Source organism: Heliangelus exortis, chromosome 1, assembly GCF_036169615.1.
Source record: "Heliangelus exortis chromosome 1, bHelExo1.hap1, whole genome shotgun sequence".
Classification (NCBI taxonomy): Eukaryota; Metazoa; Chordata; class Aves; order Apodiformes; family Trochilidae; genus Heliangelus; species Heliangelus exortis.
Window position 1 is genome coordinate 105,363,809 of NC_092422.1, and position 22,567 is coordinate 105,386,375.

Here is a 22,567-nt window from a genome sequence, read left to right on the forward strand (position 1 = left end):
TTAAACCTCAGACAATTATGGTTCTAGGGATCTCATAACAGAGTAACACTTTCCCTTTGAAAAGTATCTTAAGAATGTAGAAGATTCCCTAACAAAACAAGAAAAAACTATTGCAAGGGAAAAGCATCACCTTTCCCATCAAAAAGAATGCTGTTGAGGAAAAAACCTTCATTAATCCTTATTCATCTAAAGCAAGTATGTAACTATAGGTCAGCAAAATCATATCACAGACAAAGATGGTGAATTGGGTCCAAGCTGCTTCCATATAATCCACTGATAATTATAAAAAATATGAAAAAAATAGTATTATTAGAATTTAAAAGAACATACACTTTCTGGTTCATGAAATTGTTACTTAAGTGAATTTTTAGACTTTTTTTTCCTGTTCAGTTTTTGCTAGTAAGTGTTAGTTGAGAAGAGTAAAATGTATCGAGATTTACGTGCAGAGTGAGATTTTAAGCAAAAAAAATCTCATTGCAAAATTTTTCCCTAGTAATACCTGTAAGCCTGCGTGATCATTAATACCAGTGGTTCCAGTAACTGCAATGATGTCTGACAGCTGATGACTCTCTTTACTCATGACTGCCTGGTTTTTACAACTCACATTATGGCATTTCCTCTAAATTGCGAGTGTTACCACTCAATCCCGGTCTAGTGGTTAGTTATAGCCTGTCTTCATTTGTACTACAAACTTGTGTTTTTTGCTAGAACTTTGGGGAACCTGGTGTGTGGAGATGTCTTGCCAAGTTCTGCTATTCTTTGACATGGTTTCAACACCATGGGTTTAACATGTTGGGATTGTTTCCCTCTTACATTTTTACAGGCGTGACTGCACTGGTGTGTTAGTTCAGGTCATGAGTGTACTTTGAAGATCATTCTCACTAACAGTGCTTTTGTTTACATCACAATTGAGGCTGGGAGTACACAAACTGAATTCTTTTTTTCCATGAAACTACACTAGAAAGCTCAGAATGCACCCAATGTGATGCAAAAACTAAAAGGCACTCAGTCTGGAGAGCCAGAAAGGAACCAGGCCGAAGGAAATTCAGAAACATCCTGACTGTCCTCAGCACCAACTCTCTTGCTGTACAAAGCAGTTTGATGGGGCTGCTCTCCTAACCAGGGAGCTTGTATTGCCAAGCATCCACTTCAACCATTTATCATGGTTACTTCACTGAGCCTCAAGAGGCTTTGGTTTCTTTAATATTCGTGAGCGTTAACCTGACTCCACTTCAGCCCAAGCAAATTTCTTCCACACATCCCAATTTTCTTGATTTCTTTCATCTTTTCCTTACTGTCTTTTCTTTCCTTTACTGAGAACTGTTTGGCAACTCTTCAGCAAACTAAATTCAGTCCAGTAATGATCTTGCTAGGCCTACAATCTACTTACTGATCTCCAAAGACTAAATTGTTTTTAAAAAGTCTGCCTAATATAAAGCTTCCAAGTTCACACTTCTTTTACTAAACAAGTTCGCCTGAACCTCAAAGGTGCCCCCTGAATCACAGAGAAATTAGTTACATACCCTTGTGCATTGGTGCCAGAGTAATAGGACTGTAATACAATTAAGTTCATCCTCTTACAAATTGTAAATTGTAAGATCATTTGATTTAATGGTAGACAAGAGACATTAACAACATACCTTGCATTCTAAGAATTGATTTTGAAAAAAAGCGTAGAGGGAGTGGGTTTCATGCTATCATTAGAAGAGTGGAAAAGGTAAACACGGCTGTTTTGCGTGGTAAAATCCTGACATCCTCTGAAAAACAACAGTATGTTATCACATATGCAGTGTACTTCTGAGAGCAAGAACTTCAGATGGCTGGTAATATTCAGCCAATTAACTAGCAATCCAACTGACTGAACACTGGTAAATTAGTTATAAAACACTGGTTCACATGAACAAAGATGCTTTCATGATGTAACTTACTGTGACAGGAGCTACAGAGCCTCAGAAAAAGCATGGTTAGGGAGTACTACTAAAAAACACTTGGCATTTGTTATGAGACAGCATTGTAAGCCCTGAATTCTGATTAGGTAGTACACATAATATTACTTTTGCACAGTGACAGTGGGTTTTAAAATTTAAGCAGTCAAGTATGGCCTATGCAATATTAATAATATAAAAATATCAGGGCATATCAAGTTAACCTTTCAAAGCAAACTTGCCTACCTTTCTAAAGAGGAGAGCTAAATCCTTTTCTTAGTAGCCCCTTTTTTTTTTTTTTTTTCTTATTTTTTATTCCAATCTTCTGTCACCCTCTCATTATCTACTTTGTTCGTAAAAAAAAAAACAAAACTAAACCAAACCAACAAAAACCACAAAAGAAAAGAACAAACAGGGAAGGGAGCTGCAAAGTTTCACCAGCAGAGAACTCGGCAAAAGTTAAAAGGAGCAGACCAGAAACCTTAGGAGCAAGACTTGGAAGGATTTTTGTGAAACAGAAATTCAGCAAGCCAGAAAGAAGAACTGGATGACATAAGATTTCCCTAACTAGTAAAACTCAAAAAAAAAAAAAAAAAAAAAAAAAGGAAAACAAACCAAAAACTTTTAAGATTAATCTCTATTTCTTGGCATTTCTTTTTACTAACAAAGTGTTACTTCCTAGTTAGAGCATCAAGGACATGAGCTCCTTTCTGAAACACAAGGTTGCACAGCTGTTTTAAGGAAACACTGAAACCCAACATTGCTACTCCACATATTATCTCATTAGAATGCTTTCCTGTAGACAACAGCAGAGCTAAGTTATGTCTAGCTTTTCACAGCAGCTTATCTTTCTTATTAATAAATAAAGTACCTCAAGCATATTATAGTTAAAGGGTTGAGATTAAAAGAAGAGTCCATTACATTTACATCCTAACACTTAGAACTGCACCCACTTAACAGAAAATTACCCGGGAGTCTTCAGGCCCTGATGATTCTCAGCATACCTGCAAATAGCTGCAGGTTAAACACCAAGTTCCCATGGGCTCACGTCCTAGTAGCAGAGAGGCAAGACTAAAAAGAATTAGGATTCACATGTTTACCCAATAGCCCCCACTACTAAAAAAAAAAGGAAAACAAAAAGAAGAACGTTTTTAGCTGAGAATGCTATACTCCTAAAACACTACCAGGCATATTTTAAGGAATTTCATAAATACGTAGGAGGGCAGTGTGTTTAATGCACAGATGCAAGAGCACATAAAACTGTGGGGTGTAAAGACCACATTCCTTGAGTCTCTTCCAGTCACTTGATTGTCTTTTAAGTTCCTGCTTAATGCACATACCTTTAGTAACATGAAAAAAAGGAAATATTCTGGAAGTCTCATTTAAACCTCCAAAGGAACTTGTCTGCTTTGTTCTTAAGTTGCAATGAACACATACATGCAAACTGTCTTGGAGGATCCAGGTAGAATTAATTACTGCTATTAACATCCTGAATGTAAAAGAACAGCATTGAAGGCTGACAGCCACTGGGCCCTCAGAAAACAGCTCCAAATAAACCTTTTTCCAAAGATGCATGAGGCTTTTATGCAATGTATGAACCTTGTACCAAATTCAACAACAGAGCAACTCAAGGCTGTAGCAGCCATGTAGGTTGCTATGTATATGCCTGCACAACATGGGGGGAAGAGTTGAACATACAGACATCCCTCTGATAGTTCTATGTCCCCAGAATGATCACAGATGTTCTAGAAGTGAGATGCAAGTAATGGCTGAAGCAGTAATGGGGAAAAAAAAAAAATAAAAAAAAAAAAAAAAATAAAAAAAAAAAAAAAAAAAATCAAGTGTTTCACTAATGGGACTGTCCTCATTCCCACTCCTTTCCACTTGTGTCCATCCAGCCCAGTGTCTTGGAAAGAGAGAAAAGAAAGAGCTGCTGAAGAGGAAGAAGAAGAAAAACAAAAACAAAACCAAACAAAAAACCAAAAAACTATCACACACAAAAAAACCCACAAAAAAAGGGGAACATTAGTTAACATAAATAATTAAAACTGGTCTTTTTCAAAAAGGGCTTACCAACCACATCAGAAAGCAAAAAATAAAAAGACAATAGTTTACTTTCCTGAGATTTGTGGGTGGCAGAACCAAACAGCTGGCTTAGAACAATTTGCCATGATAGTAATGGCAATTCATAAGATAAACATAGTATTTTGTGTAGTTCAGCATAAACAAACAAAAATAATGAGAAAGCCATCAGGGTCCCGATTATTCAAGTCAGAAATGAAGATAGATCTTATGTAAGAACTTCAGTTTTCTTTGGTAAAAAAGATAACTAATGCCAACTTATTATTGTTTAATTTAAATAAGCCAAACAAGTAAACAAAAAATTACAAAATACTTATACTCAGCAAAAGATGTTCCCAACAAGTATTATTATTATTACTGTATTACTCAATGCAAAGTAACCAGAAAATTAGCTTCCTCACAATTCAGTTAGCAAAACATTAGCAGAATTGTATATGATTTTCTGTACTTTGTATTTAATTTTTATAGATGTTTAGATTCAGAGCTGACAAAGGCCAAAGGTGTCATAGAAAGACCCGAAAGATAAACACTTTCATGACAAACTGAACTGTCAGCATTATAACATCCTGTAAGAAAGATTTTTTTTACAGTAAGACCTAGTTCCCTCTAGCAAAGCAGGGGAGTTAATTTGAACTGTTTAATAATAACTGGAAGTACATGAAACTGCTCTACCATTTCAGGCAGGTCCCTGTGCTTCCAACATTTTCTATTAAGTGAGCCCTAGCAGGCATCCTTACATAACATTTATGTATCTTATATGCTAATAAGGGGAAGAAGCTTTTGGAAGACCAAGGTATTACATCTCCCACAGGAACTGGATGGGTCATCACTCAGTTAAATACAGTCTTCAGCATTCCCAGTGCCAGCTTGCTTGTTTCTTGGACAAGGGAGGAGGAATTAAAGGGCAAGAGATGGCATAACAAAAATGAAGATCTTAGCACTGGCTTAATTTGTTACCTATGGTACATCTTTGAAGTCAGAAAGCTTATTATAAATTACTCTTGAAAGTAGAAGTGTTCTTATATACAATAGAAGTATAAGACACATTTCATATTAATGCTGTAGTAAAGTAATGAACTGTCCCTTAACTGTGTTTTCAAAATATAACATTTAACTATATGCTCCTTAAATATCTGGAAGAACAGTCTAGTTTATTAGAAAGTGTACTAATATATACAATTAAAAAACAACGGTGGCAAAAGAGATACCATTTTATTACAGTATACAGTACTATTTCCATTGGAAAATGGACAAATTCCAAATGAAACTAATAGAAAACAAAACAAAAATCTCCAAAATGTAAAGACCATCAATGAACATATTTCAGTTAAAAGATCAAACCATGGCATGTGGTATATTGGAAATTTTATTGACAGAAATGCAAATATGATAATGGCATATCACAAAAAAAAAAAGTAACATTCCATTAAAAGCTGTTCCTTAAAAACATCTGCAGTCATTTATAACATGTACACTGAATATTTTAATCCTTGTATCTTAAATCAAAATATTTTAGATGCCTATTGTAGAAGGTCAATAACAATTAAAAAATTGCAGAAATACCTAAAAATGGGCATCTAAAACCAGGAGGAATCTTGTGCAGCTGTATTTCAGGAAGTGCTGATTATACTTTCTGAGGAAAAAAAATATTCCCATTTGGTCAAAAGTTGTTCCCCCCCCAAAAAACCCAAACAAACCAGAGAGGTATTTCCTGGTGGCTAATTACCACTTAAACCACAAATGAATGCAGGTGCTTATTGTCAATACAAGTATTTTTTTTAAAATATGCTCTCCAGTCACAAGACTCAGTTTAATTCATCAATATGCATACCTGAGGTGCTATGTTGTCTATATTCAGTTTTCCTGGAAGAGGTACTAAAAGAAAATAAGTCAACACAGTATATAATTTAGGTGAACTGTTTGTCTTCTTGAAATCATTCTTCCTTTCCAGAGAACTGGTACACCTACTGACAAAGTTTGTAAAAGAATGCCATCCTTCTTTTATTTATCTCTCATGTCTTCATTACTTGGATCTGATCTGTTAACAAAAAGAAACAGCTAGTCTTAATACAAGATGAATTTTTGCCATATTTTGCGTTTTGAAAACATAACCCAGTGTTGTCCAGGTTACAGAGCTACACGAATAGATATTTTGGTGTACTTACAAGAATGAGGGATAATAAGTTAAAGTAGTTTTCGAGTTACTCTCTCATTGACTTCTGAAATTCCTCTATGCCCAATTTGTTTCTCCAAAATGTTGCTAATTAAACAGCAATACTCTTCCACATAATTCAGCTTTTATCTTTTTCAGGCTTATAAGATAACTTTGATGAGAATAAGGCCTGGAAGGCTACTCTATGAGGGACACATTTCAACTCATTGTACACATTTTAGCTTCCACATAACTGAACATGAACTAACTTCCCAAGAGCAAAAGATTTAAAGTTGAGGGTTTTTTTATGACTCACATGAAAACTTCTTTGCTCTCAGCAGCCAGCCTTCTCCAAACTGCTGTCTGAATGCCACTTTTCAATTCACTTCAAACATTTCCTTCGTTGGCATAAATGTACTGCAACCCCATTCTAAAAATGTGGCAATCAGCACAATTTCCCCCCCTAAGAGGGCATGTGAGCAGAGTTTAGATTGTTTTGAGATAGGTTAGTTTTACCCTACTGAGAATTTCTTGTTGCAATGGTAACCCCATTACAAAATGGGGAAATGTGCAAACTTAGCCTTTGCTGGGGAAAAAATAAGGCAAAACCTTCTGCCACTGCCACCCCAAATCTATGAACTCTCTGTAATGGGTCTGCAAAAGATAACTATGGGAAGCATGGCTGTTGACAGGGAGGATTGTGCATTTGTTAGCCAGGTGTCATTTCCTCCACTGAATATTATGGTATCCGTAGGCTGTGATTTAGGGACCATTATAACTTAAGAGTTGTTCCAAATATTTCCATCAAATGTTTTAGGAATGAAGTTCAGAACTGTAGTAAAAACTTGTTGTTGTAATATCAAAGTCTTCATCCATTAAAAGTATAATTGCCAAACTGGATGTGCTTAGGCAACAATACAGTTTAAGCCAAATCCCTCTTTTGCTTTTAGGGACACTGAGCCAGGGACTTAAAGGAAATTTTTAGATAAAATCTATCCATGAAGAATTGCAGCTCAGAAAGTTAAGAAGTTTAATGATCCATAAGAAGTGAAGAGCTCTGTGAGAGACAGCAGAAGCACCTGCTTATAGTGCTTAAAAAAATAAAAATCAACATTTACAACTTAAATATTTTGTCAGAAAACATGTAGACAAGCATTTGAGATCCTTTTAAACAGCTTGAAACTATGTACAAAACTATCAACTCAAGATCTGGATTGAAATTTGGAAGGTTCCTCAAAGATTAGCAGTGACAAAGTCACAGGGAAATATTAGGAAATCAAAACTTTTTATTTCCAGCTATCAGAAAAAAGTGTGTGATTTGGAATCTGCTTCTATGATTCTATGAATCTTCCTTCTATGAGGAAACTCACTGCTGTGAGTAAGATGCTGCTTTCCCACCATAGAACTCTTTTAGATGGTGGAAGATGAATCACTGTTGTTCTGTATGTCTTTGTAAGGCTGATTTTTGGCCACCCTCTGAAAACATGAGCAGACGTTTTTGTATTTTGTAATAACGCAGTAAAAGAAGCCATCTCCTTCTAATTAGCTAAGGATTCTAAGTAGAACGGACAGCCTGGTATCCGTAGATAAAATGCAGATGTGTGAAATCAGGGCAATGCTGGATGTCACTTAGCTGGGTTTTGAAGGCACCGCGTTTAGTGGCGCTGACTCTGGAGCATCGCTGCCATCTACCGCCTGCCACCGCACACAACACGCCAGTAACAGGGACATCCCCTCCCAGTTTCCCCATTCACACTTATTCACCACTTCTGACAACGTAGCATCAAGTTATGCAAAACCGAAACAGGGACAGAATCAATTAAGGAACAAACTGAACTACCACAATAACAAACTGAAGTGCAGGAACTGGCATTGTTATTGTTTACAAGCAAAGGTTACACTATGTGTAAGAGTATGCATTAATATTTCAAAGCACAGGCTCTTTTTTGGAGAAACTGACATGAGCTTTTGTGTACTTTAGGGAAATAAAGGCAGATACAAGTGAAAGTATCATTACTCACTGTGTAATTTGATCTGATAGCAGAAGTGGACAGAAAGAAAAAAGAAAAGGAAGTAATAAAGAAAAAAACCTTACAAAACAAAAAAGTTTAACAAAATGAAAATAGAGCAAAAGAATTGCATATAATATACCTTGGAGCCAATCCACACCTTCTTGTAATCCTTCTCCTTTAAGAGCATCACTAGCACTGAAAGAAACAAATCAAATTACAACAGCATTGTAAAAATACAAGTTCTAGTGGAGTCACCACTATACATGTAATTTACAGATTAGCAAAGTAGCATCAAGTAGTTTACTTAAGTTCTCTTCACATGGAGATTCTGCTTCTCAAACAATACAGAGCACAATATGGAAACACTATTTCAAGATGTTATCTTTTTTCACTTCCAATTTAAAGGCAGAGGAACTGTTCCTAGAACACGAAGGGCTCTAGATGTGTTCCCACACAAGGCAGCCACATTGTTCTGTAGCACCTTCACTTAGAACTCCATCCTCAAGAGTCTGCTATAATAGATGTTTAGTACCTACAATGACAGTGATGGATCATAAAGTCATGTAGGTTGAAAAGACCTTTAAGATCATCGAGTCCAACCATCCCAGTCCCAGGGAGAATGCAGGGATGTGTGGGAGGAAGAAAGTATAGTGCCTCACATTCCATTTTAATAGCAACCCTCAGAATGTCTGTTAATATATATTAATATTAAGCTACACTGAGAAGAGTGTAAATCTACCTTTTGAATCACAGCTATCTAACTGGTCAAAGGGCTTTGATTTATGAAAACCAGCACAGCAGTAAATCTGGACTGTTCCAGTTGTTAGCTATAAAATTATCTTCCAAGGAGCCTGGGAATTCATCAGTGTATTTTCTGAGACAAAAAGTAGTGACCTCAAAACAACATCCAGGTAATAATGTTTAATATTAAAGGGCCTAAAATGAAAATTCCAGTTTTCAACAGCATTTAGCTGTTGATTTCACTTTTATTTATAGTTTCTGAGGACTTCAAAAAGACAAAAATCTAAATTCTATAAAACACTTTTGATAAAAGGTTTGGTTTTTTCCCTTGTGAACACTGGCATAAAATCCTTCTATTTATAAGAAAGCTTACGTCCTTTAAGAAGAAAAGACACCAGCTCCTACAACTACAAATCCCCTCAAACATTACACGGTATAAAGAATATGTTGTCTTTTGAATTCACATGAGAACAGTTTACTAAACTGCCTCTCAACAGCAGTTTACTATAGCATCTGCAGAGTAGAAAAATCACAATTTTAGGTTTTATTCTTGATATTCTGAAACCTGCAAGACAAACTAGCAGCAACACTGATAACAATTCTACTCAATTTCCCAGCAAAAAATAGTAGCAGCTATTCTTATGATATGAACACTGCTTTCTGATTTCACTAGAAGTCCTCAATTTCATTATTTGGGCAATAGTTGTACTGTGAAAATTTTCAATACACAGTCCACATGAATGCACTGTGAATTCAGAACAATTTTCATAATGAGAACTGTTATATTACTACTGTTTCCACATGTGTAAGCAGAGCATTTATTTTATCTGGTTGATTTATGTTATATAATACTGAGTGGCAGGATAGAGCTAAAATATTAATGTAAGAAGTAATACCAATAAAAGGGTAAGAAAGGGAAATTTACCAGATATGCCATGGCTTGTCTTTGATGTTTTCTAGTGACAGTAACTGAGATACTTTCACAGATGATATTGCATCCCTGAGGTCCATCTTGTTAGCAAAGAAGAGAATAGGCAGTCGACGGTGCTTAACATCTAGGCATAAGTAGCAATAGAACTATCATGACATTATGCAACACTAATTAATCTCTACGTGCAATAAACTACAAACAATACAAGAAGATATTTTGCTCACCTGTAACTGCAATTCTCTGAAGGTTGTATCCTACCAAGATGCACACTGTTGGGTCACATGGCCTCTGATGCATGCTTCAAGAATGTTTATAAACTTTCTGGCAGGCTTTGGGATCTTCCACCCTTTCTCTCTCCCTACCTTACAGATATACTTAGAATGTCAGGTATAAACTGCTGGTGAAGCTGAGGAACAGGAGATCAAACAACTGCCTAGTAATACTACATATCTCTTTTTTGTGAGGACTGATGTGTAAAATAAACAGAAAAATTATTTGTGTTCATGTATAACCTCACAGTGATAGTTGTATGAATTATCCTTCATATCCTTTCAGTCCTTGAGAGCTATCACTTCATAAAATGGGGAAAAAAATGCACATTTGGACACCACTTATCCCACCTTCACTTGAAGAAGGACTTCTTTTCCAGAAGCATTTCTCAGCCAACAGTGAGTCCTCCAGACCAAACCAAGTACACTGGCAACTTCTGGCATACTTACACATTCAAAAGCATAAGACTTGCTGATTATCACAAAAGACTGGAGAGTTATTGGAAAGAAACAAATTATATTATCTTCAAACTGACATTTAGAACTGCCAAAAAATTAACAGCACCAGGACTAAGAATTTTGCACATTATCTAAATGAAGCATGAATTACAGGATTAGAAAAAATCTAGATTTGAGACTATCAATCTATTCTTGATGAGAAAAGAACTTACCACTACCCCTCATCCCATGATGAGAATTGCTATACAGGCTTTTTTTAGAACAGTAAAAAGAAAAGATTATCTTCACATAGGAAACAGGCTAAGGATTTACTTAAAAACTTCAACATAAGCCAGCTGGGCCTGCTGGGAGGTGGGATGTATGACTTGACTGATGGATCAAAAAACCCAATGAACTGTCAATGCTGAAGTGGTTTGTACATTCCTAATTATGTTATTTTCAAACACCCTAACGAACCTTTCCACAAAATCAGTGGAGGTAACACTATCCACCCACACATAAAGGTCACAAGTACTGACCAAAATGATTAGTTTTCACAACTATTTAACTTTTCTGGGGCTCATTTGTGCTCTGATATCTTCTAAAATAAATCAAAGACCTCAAAATATAAGCACAGACTATAATTAAATCTGCTTTGATTCTGCAGTTCAATAGCCTTTTTTTCTCTGCACTGAAACTTATGCATTAATCTATAGTATAATTAACTGAAATCTCATACCTACAGGTTGCCAATTATGTATACACCAAACCTACAGAAATAATCAGGTGATATCACTTAGGCAAACAGCCAAGTTAATCAAGGAATTTTTCAGTGGTGTGGGGTTGAGTTTTTTTCTGGGTTTTGTTTTGTTTTGTTTTTACAGCAATTAAAAAGGAGATACTACCTACCCACACACTTACATATGTTTGCTAAATGAAGTGGCGTTTGCAGAAATTTACATTATTTTCTACCTTGTTATATTGTTTCCTATTATGCACTATTTCCCCCTGCACTTTTTACAGTTATTAATGGAAATAAAACATTTTCTATTTGCAAGTAGCTACAAATTAACACATTTAAAAAGTCCCAAACACTAGATATGTGTAATGTGTAATTTAATAAAAGTTTATTTTAGAAGCATGTGCTGGAGATCAAGTGACCCAAGAGTCCGTATCCAAAACAAGTAAGTTACAGACTGCTATCTTGCAAAATGCTAAGGAATGAATTTTGATTAAAAAAAACATTAACAGTGATCATTACACAAGCTGTTGTTTGTAGAGTGCACAGTCCACTTACGTAAGTAAAAATAATTTATAGTTCTGATTCAGAAACAGTCCCAGCTAATACAACTTCTAATACAACTCCTACTGCTTCACAGTAGACATTCCCTTTCACCTGACAATCTCAGGCAAATTCTGACAAAAAGAGGGGGAACTGTTCTAGTCAGATTTTCAGAGACAGGAATTGTTTCATCCATTTAAATGTATCCATTTAAAGTTTAAAGAAACAGCAAAGTTTAAAACACTCCCGGAGGTTCACAAAGGCAGAAGCATAGATGGGGATAAAGTCAGGTACGCAGGAAGAAGAGCAGAACAGTAATGCAAATAAAAATACTGATACAGTAAACCAGTTCAATATTGATTCATTTAACTGCTACTTTTATCAAACATTGCCCCAGAAAAACTTTATTTTCTTTGGTTCTCTTACACACGCCCTTTCAAAATGATAAAACATTTTGAAACACTGTTGCTGCATGTAAGCTGAGCTGCTCCACTGCAAAAATACAAAATTTCCCTATCCTGGTTCTAGGGAACTTGGTAAGTGTCCAGAGCCATGGTCCTTCAGAACTAGAACAAGCAAACACATCAACAACTGAACAGTGCTGACCTGCTAAATCAGCATCGATAACCAATTAATGCCTGAAAGCTCCACCTAAGGCTGCATCTACTCAGTCCTAACATTTTTACTCTTTTGGCTTCTAATAAACCAGTAACTTATTACAGCAATCTTTAACTCCTATGCTTGATCCCATGTGGTTAGCATTTTACCAACAAAATTGCCTTTTACCACCGTGATTGATACCTGCTTTGGTACAAAGCTCTTTGACCTCTCTGTGATCTACCTGCAGCCTTTGATTCGCCTCACCCTGCCCTTTGACCTTCACAAGCCTCTCTCTGCAGCATCTGCATTTGGAGCAGCCCCATAGCCTTCAACATGACAGTAAAATGGGCCCAAGCTGCTCAGACACACTCAGCAACAGTATCTTTGCTGATGAACTACTAATGTACCATATGCAGTTTTCATGGAAAATAAAATCATAGTAACATAACTGTCCCTATCATATACTGATTTGCTTAGTCAGTGTCTCCTTTGTTTTTTCCAGCATGGTAACCCCTCAAAAAGGCTCTACCAGCTTAATAAATAAAGAAAAAAAATTACATTATTATTTCACTTCTAAAGTTTCTGCATGTAATTTTATAATTTGGTTAGTAAGAGCAACTATTTACCATACTTGAAGTCAAAACTGTATATTGCATACAAAAACATTCCAACATTGGGCAAAGAGGCAAAGAACTGATGGATGACAGAACTTAATTAAAAAAGGGTAGCCTCATGTAAAACAAAAACCAACTAACCAAAAACCTTACAACCAAACCCTCAATTGTGAATCATCTCATACCCTCTTCCATCCTTTGTATCCTGCTATAGGCCTTTGAAACTGACTAGTGTAATTATCCCTCCTGTATTTCTAGCTAAAGCATAATAATAATTAAAACATACTATTAAGACTGAAAAATTAAAATTACATTAAAAAAATTAGGTGCCTTGATGGAAAATCCAGACAGGGAGATCTTTTGTTGTATGTGTCCATCATCACATACATGCTTTCCAGCTTCCAAGGGGCCAAAGTCTATTCTTCCTCAGAACAATGCAAGTTCTGATCTATATCCATCGAAAAGAGACCAATCCAACTCAGTGTAACAAAGTGAAATATTATCAGTTTATAAATGTGAATAGATATTTAAAAAAATCCCCAAACTTATAGAAACTATTAGTGTTCTAGTATTCACGAATACCTAAAATATTTGCAATATACGCAGATCGCAGATTGTGTTAGATAAGGGCTGTTTTTAAGAACATGTAACAAATACTGTGACAAAAGGGGATAAAAGCCTCCTCACCTGGATGATTCAGAAGTGTGTCAAGTTCTTCTTTGGCCACAACCATTCTTAATTTGTCACTGCTATCAATGACAAAAATAATGGCCTGGCCTTCTCTGCATAACATAAAAAGAGCAAATAGGCAAAATTACAGGTTCTCTTAAACTGTGATTAAGAAAAGGCTTCAGAAGAAACACCAAAAAAGCCCTAAATAAACCAGATTTGTTTTTTCCCCTCTAATTTTCTTGGTTGTTATTTACCATTAATATTTGAATCCAGTCTTATTTCTGAAATTCCATCTCTTAGTAAAATGCTTATTTTTTTTTAAGTATGAGGTTGTTAGCTGCATGACTCACAAGATTCGGTCTACACAGACCCTTCAGAAAAGCTTGATTTAACTACTGAGGCTGAAAAATAAACTCTGAAAATGTGAACAACTGCTGTTTTGACAGTGTACAAAAAAAAAAAAAAAAAAAAATCTCATGACTGCTTTTTTGTAGAAATTATTTCCTACAGTAAAACAAGTTTATTCAGAGAAAGGTCAATTACCTTTTAAGAAAAACCTGTGTGCTCGCAGCTGTTTAACAACTAAGCATACGTACGTTAATTTAACTTTAAAGTCTGCATAAACAGAATTTTTCTTTGCTTTTGAATAAAAGGTAAAAACTCTCAACTTTTTCAAACCATGAAGATATTTTGCTGGCAATATACCCACAGTCACAACATATCTACAACTGTTCATTTAATTATTACAGTAATCATTCTGATACTTTATGACCTGCTGTTACATTCACTGAAATTTGCTTGAAAGCAAAATAACATAAAACCAATTCAGCTGAACAGTTATAAAGAACCACAAAAAAGTATTTTTATTTTTTAATTTACTTTTTCATGTAATATTCACTTCTTTTTTTATGACTCTCTGAGACAACATGATGGATACATTCTTCTCCCATCATGATCTACCTTTGTATTTTGATAAGCAACAGCCTAGACCTACTGAAAAAAAGAAAAAACTTGACCAACCTAAGACTATATGAGAAGATCCACTCTTTTCTGGAGTATAGAAAAACTTTAACAGCAAATAAAGCTTTTGTGTATTAGCTGACAATGTTTATGTCATTTGTATGGGCATACACTATTTTTCTAGAGGAATCAGAATCCTGGCATGTATTTATTACCAAAAAAATAGCTTCACAAAGAAGTAACAGCAACAGGCACAGAAAATGAGTTCATACTTATTTAAGACAAGTGTACATTGAGGGCATGCTAGAAAATTGTCTCAAGCCAAACAAAAGGACAAGCTTCAAGAACTCCAAAGCAATTACTTAGACACCTGATCAGATTTGATTGCCATTTGGCAATTATTGCAAAATTAAATCCTGTTTAACTATATAAACTGAACAGAACATTGTTATTTTTACATTATTCATAGAAGTTAATTTTAATTATGTGACTACTGATTAGGAACAGAGGTGGATAAAAGTGCACACTTCACTGTCAGCATTTCTTAAGTAACTTCCTTACTTGTTAAGATGAAAAAAGTTTTTTTATGCTACACGAGGGAGAAGTTACTGCATTAAATACAGCACTAAGAAAAATTAATTGCTTGTGAAGCACTTGAATAGCATCTTGAGAGCAGCCTAGGGGCATCAGTTATTGAAATCCAAAAGACTTGGGAGACACATATCTAACACTCTTGAACAATTAAGATCTCTTCCCCACACAAGTTTTGAAATTTCAAATTGCTAACACATTTTACACAGAAAGGAGATGAAGTGTTAATCCTCGGTTGAAGAACACTTTAAGCTCTATCACATTAACTATTAATTTTTAATCAATACTATGATCTACAGAATTTCTCTGTTCTATTTCTCCAAGCTATTTCTGTGCAGTTTATTAGTGTTCACCTTATTTATATAAGCATCAGATATTATAAAATAACAATGCAACAACATAAATGAAGATTAAAGTTTTATTAGAAGCTAGAAAAACAGAAAATAATGTCTACTACAAGAAGACAATATTATAGTGTTACAAGTACAGTGACTATGCTGCTTAATGGATAACAACTAAGAATATTTGGTCAAGTTCTTTGCTACTTAACTCTAAGTCTAAAAATCTCAGCCATGAGCCAATATCTTCGAAATCTTAAGTCACTTACCCAGAGAAGAACAGAAAAATAAGTAACCAAAATCATGTTGGTGCTTTCTTACAGGATTGATTTTCAGGTTTCAACAATTAAATCCCATATCTAGTATGCTCCCCCAATCTTTAAGTCAACAAGATGAACACAAAAGCATACTGATTAACAGCATATAAAAATTTTAATGTTAGAACAGAGAGAAAAGTATTTATCTAGAATGACCTTCTGTCAAAAAGCAGGTGCAAATCTTCCCTGAATCATTTCTAACCATGTTAAAATAACATGCAGAACAGCTAATATGAACAGCAATGCTTTAAAATAACTTATAGTCTTACTTGTAGTAATGTTCCCAGAGGTTTCTGTATCTCCCTTGACCAGACATATCAAACACTGTGAAAGATAAACTGTAAAGAAAAGTAGTGTATGAGAAAAAAAAAAAACAAAAACCCAAACTATTTTTTTTGCTACCCGTCACAAAAAAGCCAGATCAACTTGAATCCTAAAGAACAGTAACTGATTTACAATCTCACACAGCCAAACTCCAAACCTGGTTTATGTGCTTTTCTGAGACAGAACACAGTTGTTGACCCTTCTATAAAGATATGAAACCTATCAGTCCCACACATCATTCTCAAGGAATAAACCATTTTCTTGCAGATCTCTCACCCAGTGGGGGATGCTGCTTGGTTTGAAGACTAGCTGCACCCGTTAAAATACACTGTGAAGGCTACAGAATAATAAAATCATATTTAATGCTACTTCCTTGAAGTATCTTTTTCTTGCAACATTCCTTTTCTAAACAGCCTTTGTTCAACTAATGATTTCTTCCCCCTTTTTCTGACTTTTGCACCCCTGTCATCTTACACGGCAAATGCTGTAGCCACCATTTTCCATTTAATGAGATTAGACTAAAATCTCTTCAGAGTCCCTGCAGTGAGAGTGCTTAATGGAATATAGGTTACCATCTAAGCAACCGTCTCTCCTCAAGTCTGTAACAGTGCCCTATTCTGAAATTCTTGACAGATAGAATAAGTTGCTTATACTCAGTATTGAAAAATTAATTTTTTTTATTTTTTTTTTTTTTCACACATACATATTCCTACAGCAGCAGAAAACATACAGCATATTCTGATACTATCATTCCTGGACCATGATTGCAACTCCTGGGTCCTACAACATTTCAGTAAACTGCATGTTCTGTCATTATATCACTGCACATTATATTCCATTACATGGAAAGAGGTAATTAGGTCAATTACCATATATTAATTACTACTACTAAACAGAGAAAATGGAAGACTACTACCTTGATGTCTTGAATTTCTCTATACTGAATCCTATTGTTGGAACTATGTCCTGAGTTTGGGCCTTAAAGGAAAGAAAGAACAAATTTTACAGTCAAGTTAGAAAAATGTAAATATTGGAATATATTTGAAATCTTTTACAAATCCAGACACTTCAAACTGGAAAAAGCTTCCAGGAAAGTACAGTAATTAAAAATCAAGGCTTTTATTTTCTAGGAAATACAGCAAATGCTATTGGACAAGAGCATTGAGGACGTTTTATCCTCAGGAGTGTGATTCCACTCTTTACTTAGTCTGTGCACAAACTTATGTGTGGATATTACCTAAGAAATAAATAGGAACTAGGTTATAATACTAAAGAACAGAGAGAACAATGTCAACCCAAACTACTCAGCACAATACCCCAAGCCTCTTAGATAAAAGAGATTGGCCATACTCCCAGAGTTCACCTACAGGCTGGAAGAAGTCTATTGGACATTGGGAATTATACAGCAGACATTACACAATGGCCTAACAATAGTTCTGGTCAAACTACTAGACCATGGCAAGAAGTCACTGTTTACCAAAGGAATGGCCAAAATATGAAGCATTATTAATAGATCTGACTGAAAAACAGGTTTACTAGCCAAGGAACCTACCAGCTAAGTTAGTACAACAGAATAGTTCCTTTAAGAAGGATCAGTATTGAGCAGGGAGAAAGGTCACATTCCTTTGATTACAGAGCTCTCTGAGAAAGTGACATGCAATCCTTTTGCAGACTTCCTAGAGCCTCTTATTAAAAACAGTCTATAAGCAGTTGACTCCTTGAATACAAGTGAAGCAAGCTTAGCTTGTTCACCTGCAGCTTCATTATGACAATGGCATTCTACCATCATAAACAGTTTAGTCAACAGTTCCCACCACCATGGGAAAATCTGTGCTAAGTAGGAGAGGTGTTATTGCTTTAACATTTATTTAAAATGTACTTATCAGGTCCAGATGAAACAACTTCAAAGACAAACACTTTCATTGCAAGATGCCTTATATATTGCTCCTGAGCAAAGTAACAGTTCTTAAGAAGACTGTTGATCCAGAGCTCAAAATCATCTATCCATTGAATTTAATAAAATAAAATAGTTTAATCGAGTCTGATCTAATGGTCTTTGCTACACATTAATGAATTTGTCACGTCTTGCAAGGACAGGACTTACACAAGTTGTCTGCCAAGCTACCCTCCTAAAGCATCCCATTAAATGAAAATGTTCAGAAGCAAATTCTCACATGATTTACAGTAAAGCAAACAAATTTATTTATTCTACTTGTGTAATTCCCTTAGTAGCTTCTCTAATATGTATTATTGTGATAAATCTTGTTGTCACCATTCAACTCTAGTTAGGAATCCTTTACAGCTTAAGGCATAATGTAAAAACTGCTACAATAAAGCTCTCTCAAAAATTTAATAAATATATAACTTGTTTGGTACAAATTGTAGTATTTCCCCCAAATGGCTGGCAGCAGACACTAAAGTAGCTTATATTCTTTGTTTATAAATCTATTACATTTTAAGTGGAAGAATAACTGTTAGTAATGGAAAAGTAGCAGATTCAACCATGTTACATTTTTTAAAACAATGTCCAGTGGTACTCTTCAGAAAAGTTAAATGTAAATTAGAAAACACAAGCTGTGACCTGTTGTAAACACCATAAATCATGGTCCCCCAGATGCATATGTGCGAGATGCTCAAGCCTCTGGCTCTGAACATGTTTACCAGAATGAATCTATTTCTATTCCAGAGACATACCTAGACACATAGGAGTCCTTTAAATCTTGCTCAGAATACTATGCACTCTTAGTGGCCTAAAATAGTTTTCACTGGATGTAGGAACTGCAAGAATAAGTGCTACTTTTTGTTTTTATTTTAATGCTTGTCACATCTAAGTGTGCATCTTCACATTATTCCTTTTTTATCATATGCTTGTATTTCTCAGGAAGTGATTAAAATAAATATGATAACTGGAAACAAGCACAGGTTTTTAAACAACTTGTATTAATGCTAAATGTTTGACATATCACTTGCATCTGCAATCATGCAGGAATTATTTAAGTGACTTTAAAAAAACTTCAAATCCTGATTTCAGCCATCACAAACCCTTCCTTATTGCGTGATCTTTAAAAAAAAAAAGTCATATTAACTGTGGGGCTTTTTGGAAATGTATTCATAATAGGTATATGGATGCTTACATTTAGTTTTCATTAGCTGGCAACTATTACAAAGTGTTTGTTCTGATGTATGAAATAAAAAAGCTCTTCACTCTTTTTCCATGGTCACATTTAGTATAACAACAGTTAAACCAACTATCAACTCTGCAGTAATAGCATCAACTGTGAACTAAGTAGACTACTTACATTTGAAGGTTTAAGTTTATTTATGATTGTTGTTTTGCCGCTATTGTCCAAGCCAAGGCACAAAACGTTAACCTCCTTTTTCTTCAGCCCAAGCCATCCAGCTAGCTTGTCAAACAGTCCCATAATTCTGGCTCAAATACACAGGGATCACCTGTTGTTTGGAAAAATCAGAAGGAAATAGCTGTTGGAAAAAGGTTACGAGTACAGCAGCATTAGCACATTAGGTGGGCATGTGGTTAAGCAGTCCTTAAATTTGTAAAAGGACAATGTGAATTAGAGACTGCAAACACTGTCACAGCAGGTTTGCTTGGTATACGAAGCAAATGGAGTGTAAGCTGATTATAGTGAAGAGGCCTTGATACAAAAGTAGATTGGCTGTTTATATCCCTGTCTACATAATGCAATGTCCTTGATTCACTGATTACCATCATTCTGAGCTGCCCAAGAGCCCAACTGCAATGCCTCCTTGCCTTCCACCATATGGGAGAAAACAAGAACGTTACATTTTACTTCTTTGGTAGTCCAGTCACTTTTCATAACTTACATAATGAACCAAAACAGTATTTCCCTTCCTCGGCACCTGCTGTGTAGCTTACCTGACACTGAAGTACATAAAGTACCCTCTATCAATTCAATTCCAAGTCTCACTGTCACAGGTTTTGTGGATATCAATGTATATAAACAAGGAACTCATTCACTACAAATAGAAACGGATTATAACAGATCTGACCCACACGAAGCCAGGCACCCTAACATTCATCCACACACCAGACAGACACCAAACTCCCACTCCTGCCCAGGCACCAGCTGAAGTTACCTCCCAGTAGCACATTCAAAGGCGCATACAAAGCATGTTCCCTTGGAGTACTACGGTGAATGTACTTTGCTAAGAGGATAACACTTGCCTATCCTGAATGAATTCCCCTATGAATAATTTTAGCAGACAGCTGAAATGCTTGTTAACATGTTCAATAACAAAGTATTCAATGAACGCCAGAAGAATCCTAATTTTAAGTCAAGACTGGTAGTGATCTTCCGAGTGGGTAAGTGTGTAACGGCTACACACATCTGTCACCAAATTATACAAGCTCAACAATAGTTACAGAAATTCCTTCAAAGAAAAAAAAAATATTTTTCTTCCAACTTTCTTTAAGTCCCACACATTTTTTTCAGTATACATACAACTCTGAAAGCACACTAAGGCTGTTTATTTTCAAAGTAACCTGCTAAAACCCTGCTCCAAAACACATTACTAACTAGTACAACCAAGACCCTTCTCTATATACTATAGCTGATCAGGTCCAACAACATACCTTGCAGGTACTCTTGGAATGGAAAAGGAGAAAAAGCAAGCACTTAAAAAGATACTTCTAGTTACTCTTTGAAACCAAAAAGCCTAAATATGCATTCTTCGACAAGAGTTCCTAGCAGCATTTTAACCATTTTTTTCTAGCAGTTTTTCATAACCGTTGGCAAAATCATTATTTAATAAGACAGCCGGATAAATGCACCCTTGACTAGAAATCCCTGCCCCTTTCACCCCCGTTCTTTTTCTAATTCCGGCACTTGGTATCAAACAGCTATCAAGAACTGTAAGCCTGTCTGAGGCATCAGTGATTAACACCCGTGACTCATCAGGCTGCGAAACTCCTGAAGATAAACCAGTCAGGTAAAGCAGCAGCTCGCACGGGAACTTCCTCCCCCGAGGGATGCCCGGCCACCGCCACCTCCCTCCGACATCGCCACCGCGGCTCCGACTGCCAGCCCGATAAGCTGAAAGCGACAGTCCGCAGAAAGTTACACACACATCGTGGTTTCCAGAGGCCGTCAGAGCAGATCTTTTGAAGAGGTCTTTTCAGAACGACATGAGGCTAAAAGTCCATTTAATTCACGTGCATTACTCAAATGTAAACCCTGAGACACCAACCCACCCACTGGAGGCCCTTTCTCATTAGTACCATTTAAAAAGCTACTTATAGCTTCTGGTTTATTTCTGCAGGACTCCCAGCTCCCACTGGACTCGGTGGACGAGGAACAGGGCCCACACTTCCCAAGCAGCGCCATCCCTTGGCAGCCGGGATGGCGGCCGGGCTGCTCGCCGCTGCCCAGCGGACAGGGCTTCCTTTCCCGCCGCCGGACCCCCTCAGCAGCACCCCTTGCAGCGGCCACTCCAGCCCCGGGGCGTCCTCGGCTGCCGCGGCAACCGAGGCAGTGAGTGCGAGTCCGCCCGCTCAGGGCGGGACCGAGTGCCCCGTGTCGGTGGGCACGAGTCCTCCACGGAAGGCCAGGACCCTGCCGGAGCCCTGCCTGCGTCTCACGACCCCCGCGCTTCCCTCCACCCGCGGCCGCAGCACAGACCTCGGACCCCGAGATGTCGGCCGGGCCCGGCCACCGCCAGCAACCGCCGCCGCCTGCGCCGTTGCCGAGGAAACCGCCCGCCCCGCCGATCCTTTCCCCGGGGAGGCCGCGCCCCACCTGCCACCACACCGCCCTCCCAGCACCGCCTCTTCCGTCCAGGCGGAGACGAAGCGGGCAATGGGGCGGGGACTCAGCCGCGGCTGCGCCCACCGACCCGGTCCGACGGAGACCCCGAGTGTCAGGGGGTAGAGGGCCTGGTCTGGTTGCAGGACGGGGCAGCCTTCCGAGGCCTCATCAGTTCCGGTAGCTCTGCGTGTTCCTCTGCCGGCTGTACCCGGCCGACTCTCGCTTGAGGCGGGATGGCGTCGCGCACTGGTCGGACGTCCGAACCTCCTCTGTCCAGCGCCGGTGTAATACTTGGCCGACCCCAGCTCCTCTTTCATGCACAGCTGGAGGAGAAGCTCTCAGAAAAAGCCTTTTGGGAACTGCAGTTAACGTAGGAAGAAATCCACCACCGGTGAGGTGGTGGATTCTCCATCCCTAGAGACATTTAAAAAGAGACTGGATGTGGCACTCAGTGCCATGGTCTAGCAACCGCACCGGTGGGTCAAGGGTTGGACTTGATGATCTCTGAGGTCCCTTCCAACCCAGCTAATTCTATG

General features: G+C 37.2%; 1 protein-coding gene across 3 annotated transcripts; it reads right to left on the reverse strand.

Annotated features, from left to right (window-relative positions):
- Window positions 1-5,355: 5,355 nt before the first annotated feature.
- ARL6 (ARF like GTPase 6) lies at window positions 5,356-22,012 on the reverse strand. Of its 3 annotated transcripts, none has more exons than XM_071756890.1 (8): window positions 21,906-22,012; window positions 19,548-19,698; window positions 17,165-17,226; window positions 16,194-16,262; window positions 13,734-13,828; window positions 9,838-9,967; window positions 8,311-8,366; window positions 5,356-6,045 (listed from the first exon to the last, which is right to left on the reverse strand). In XM_071756890.1, the coding sequence occupies exons 2-8, from the start codon at window positions 19,668-19,670 to the stop codon at window positions 6,020-6,022; spliced, it is 561 nt and encodes a 186-aa protein (XP_071612991.1). In that variant the 5' UTR covers window positions 19,671-19,698; window positions 21,906-22,012; the 3' UTR covers window positions 5,356-6,019. The 3 variants fall into 3 exon arrangements, with proteins under 3 accessions (XP_071612991.1, XP_071613007.1, XP_071613002.1); XM_071756906.1 differs by having other exon boundaries at window positions 21,913-21,978; XM_071756901.1 differs by lacking the exon at window positions 21,906-22,012 and adding an exon at window positions 21,521-21,657.
- Between the last annotated feature and the right edge of the window lie 555 nt (window positions 22,013-22,567).

What these genes read in the sequence shown, in the direction of transcription:
- ARL6 (XM_071756890.1), bottom strand. Translation starts at nt 19,670, where the DNA reads ATGGGACTGTTTGACAAGCTAGCTGGATGGCTTGGGCTGAAGAAAAAG. An exon ending in GAGAAATTCAAGACATCAAG is followed by an intron (nt 16,263 to 17,164) that starts GTAGTAGTCTTC and finishes TTTTCTTTACAG; the next exon opens with TTTATCTTTCACAGTGTTTG. An exon ending in AGGTGTGGATTGGCTCCAAG is followed by an intron (nt 6,046 to 8,310) that starts GTATATTATATG and finishes TTTTGTTAACAG; the next exon opens with ATCAGATCCAAGTAATGAAG.